This window comes from Clinocottus analis, unplaced genomic scaffold, assembly GCF_023055335.1.
Source record: "Clinocottus analis isolate CAN_PGR_092001 unplaced genomic scaffold, fCliAna1.0.p SCAF_22, whole genome shotgun sequence".
Lineage (NCBI taxonomy): Eukaryota > Metazoa > Chordata > Actinopteri > Perciformes > Cottidae > Clinocottus > Clinocottus analis.
In genome coordinates this window covers 761260-765000 of record NW_027175954.1, presented here as the reverse complement: position 1 = coordinate 765000, position 3741 = coordinate 761260, and the positions used below count along the sequence as shown (strand labels likewise).

General features: G+C 43.3%; 1 protein-coding gene across 1 annotated transcript in view; it reads left to right on the top strand.

Annotated features, from left to right (window-relative positions):
- The window catches only part of LOC137793313 (uncharacterized), a 7321-nt gene extending 3902 nt beyond the window's left edge, over nt 1-3419 (top strand). Inside the window, exons 3-8 of the mRNA XM_068589405.1 lie at nt 733-751; nt 1722-1844; nt 2090-2289; nt 2377-2480; nt 3160-3270; nt 3379-3419. Of these exons, the coding sequence (XP_068445506.1) occupies nt 733-751; nt 1722-1844; nt 2090-2289; nt 2377-2480; nt 3160-3270; nt 3379-3419 (598 nt within the window). The remainder of the gene's footprint in view (nt 1-732; nt 752-1721; nt 1845-2089; nt 2290-2376; nt 2481-3159; nt 3271-3378) is intronic.
- The last annotated feature ends 322 nt before the right edge of the window (nt 3420-3741 follow it).

Here is a 3741-nt window from a genome sequence, read left to right as displayed (position 1 = left end):
GATCACATACAGACAACATGTGACATGTGATCACATACAGACAACATGTTACATGTGATCACATACAGACAACATGTTACATGTGATCACATACAGACAACATGTTACATGTGATCACATACAGACAACATGTGACATGTGATCACATACAGACAACATGTTACATGTGATCACATACAGACAACATGTTACATGTGATCACATACAGACAGACAACATGTTACCTGTGATCACATACAGACAACATGTTACATGTGATCACATACAGACAACATGTTACATGTGATCACATACAGACAGACAACATGTTACATGTGATCACATACAGACAACATGTTACATGTGATTAATGACAGACATGTTATATGTGATCAAATACAAACAATATGCTACATGTGATCAAATACAGACAACATGTTATATGTGATGAAATACAAACAACGTGCTACATGCGATCAAATAGACATGTTATATGTGATCAAGTACAGACAACATGCATTTGGATATATATTCATTGTAGATTAAAGTTGATTGATCAGCTGACGACACGCTGTTTTTATGTCAGTTTGTCAGAATTTCAAAACTCGAGCTTTATTTTGACCATTTTGACCTGAGAGATGCATCACAGGAAAAGACAAATATTCTTTTCTTAGACATTCACATTTAAAGCATAAACAATTATCATCTAATCTAGTGTGAGCTCTGACAATGAACTCTGTCTTCTCCCCACAGGGCCATCAAATGCACAAAGGTGAGATCAGAACGTTGAAAAGCAACACAACACACAAACTGATTATCATTTTCAGAACCAGCGAAGGACGAACACTTTCCTTTTCCGCTGGTCGTGGCCTCGCCCTGTTTGAATTGCTGTGACCCACATGCCTTCTTTTGTCACTAAACTTTGCTCTTGTTTGTTCACGCCTGGACATCGGAAGGAATGAAACCTGTCTTACGAGAGGAGCGTGTGGGCCGGTGAGTGATGAAGTAATCACATACTTACTGTAGACTCATACATAGCACTATTTCCCGATTGTGCGCCGGAAATGAAACAAAAGGCAGGCGACAGACAAAGACATTCAAATTCCTCTCAAAGGTTAAAGTACAAATGTTCTGATTTTATCTGTCCTTCGATAACGATTCATCAGATTGATTTCTAAACAACGAGAGATAAGACAACTTTAAACATGTTGTATTTCTGATGAAATCAGAAGGTTTTCTAATCGTGGTATTGTAAATCGGTCATGTGATGTGAGACAAGAAAGGAATGGAACGGAAATATATTGGCCTGCAGTGAATACCTGTACGGTCAGGAGTGTGTGTGTCTTCAAGCCAGATGAAAACCACTGGATTATTATATAAGCAGCACTTTATTTTACTCTACGAATACTTTTGCCTGTCATTGCAAAACAAAACATCACATTTCTGCCACTGAGAACGAAGCCTGAATGGAAAAAAGCAAGCTAGATGGATCGCAGCCGTATTAATATGATTACTTACACGTGGGATTTTCCCTTTGTTACATGTCTGCCAAGATAAATGCCTCTTCGCAAGCAGGGAACATTAGTATTTGAACATGTAGAGGCAATCGTCAATGGCGAAACAGAGCCAATTGCACAATAAGACAATCAGCCACAAACAGCACACGTCGTGTCACTTTAAATGACTTTAGTAGCTTAATATTTGATCGCTCAAGTTTTTTGCTTTTGTCCGTCAATCCAAAGGAGCGACCTCGGACCTCTGACTTCCTGCAGTGTGTGGGCTTGCCATCGAATGACACGGGGAGGGACCACATGCGGAGGCTGAAAGGAATGCTTGAAGCCGCCATGGACGTGTACACCTTCATGGTAAGGCCGCACGAAAACGCCAGTCAGGAACAGGAATGTTCTTCAGCGCGCTCACAATGGAAGGAATGCTTCCCACCTTTCCAGTTGCTTCTGTGCGTTCTCTATTTCAACATTCATTCCTTGCAGACTGTATTACCACACATTCCCCCAACACAACATATCATATATTTTGACCATTTTAAACGTTCTTTTTTTCTTCTTCTCTACACCCCCCCGCCCCTCCCCCTCCATCACCACAACCACAGAGGTCCAGCATGACAGGGGTGCCGCTCCTCAGCCTGCAGGGAGAGCTGGCGTCGAACCCCGAAGCGGACCCCTTCCAGAACGAAGCCCTGGTCAAGATGTGGATGGAGGTCAAGATCAAACCGCTGCTGAAATCTGTGAACAAGCAATTCCTGTCCTGCCTCAGCAGCAAGCGCTTCAGCTGCTCCACCTACCAGACTGTGTATGTGCCTCTGTCTGCATGCATCGCTGCTGTCACCTTTGTTACAACAACTCACCTCAGCTTCTCTCTCTCTCTCTCTTCCTGCAGAGTCGCGGATCTCAGCTACCTTTATTCTGAAATGAGTTACACCAGACGACAGTGGATCTACACATTCTTCATGCACCCCTTTCTCTCTGGAAAGAGAATAGCTGGTAAAGTTTAGTGTGTTTACTTCAACTTTTTGATTACTTAGAAATTACTTTCCTTACATACGTCCATTGCTGAATTTCCTATTTCTGTAATGGCTTCAGCAACACTTGTAGAATAAACAACAACTTTATTTGAGGCCGACGCATTTCCATAAAAGCTTGTGGTTGTTTAAATATGAACCTCATCAGACTATTTTCCTTCTCTGTTCACCTCGCAAAGGTGAAGTTGACCAAAAATCACTAATTTACATTAAAAAAATATACAATTATGTCAAAACCTTGTTTTTTTCTTCTTATATTGTGTACCTTACCCTCATGTAAGAAAAGACACTCACAGCCATTACATTTGAACAACTTTTGATTGTTGCTGTAGCGGCAACTGTCAGATTGTGCCGAATTATCGAGTGTGTGCGTGTGACAACAAAATGTGATTGTTTTGTTGATGTTATGTTATTCACACCTAAAAAAAATGAAGTAAATGTTCCTTTTGAAAAAGAATTCCCATTACATATAATGTGACACAAATCTCCTCGGTAGATTAATGAATTAACCACTGAAGTTCACAGTAACCTAAATGCAGCATAAATTGTACTACAACTTTAACTGTCACATTTATATATTGTATTTATATCTCCTGCATATGTGCACACGCGTTGACTCAGTGTGTATAACATCTGTACAGGTTGTGTCGGCCGACAGCCGAGCAGTGAGGAGTGGTTGATGAAGAATTTCGGGGCCTTCAGAGCCGTGGCCCGACTGCAGGACTTGTCAACGCTCAACATGGCCTTCAGTGGTGTGAGTTCCCTTGTACACGATGAGGTGAAGCGGTCACCCTCAGGACTAAGTTTGTCACGCTTCTTCATCTTATCCCTGTTTTTTTCTTCTTCTCCTCCCCTTGTAGTTGGAGGTTCTTCACCTGCTGTCTCCAGCGCAGAAGGCTGAGCTGCTGCTCAGGCCTGAGGTCGCGGGTTTAAACAACAGCAACCTAAGCCTGGTCTTCCACAGCTTGTTAACAGGGGGCCCTCCTCCCACAGCCAGGCCTGGAGGGGGCCACAACTGGACGACCCCTGGAGGAGGATACAACTGGACGACCCCTGGAGGAGGCCACAACTGGACGACCCCTGGAGGAGGATACAACTGGACGACCCCTGGAGGAGGATACAACTGGACGACCCCTGGAGGAGGCCACAACTGGACGACCCCTGGAGGAGGATACAACTGGACGACCCCTGGAGGAGGTCACAACTGGACGACCCCTGGAGGA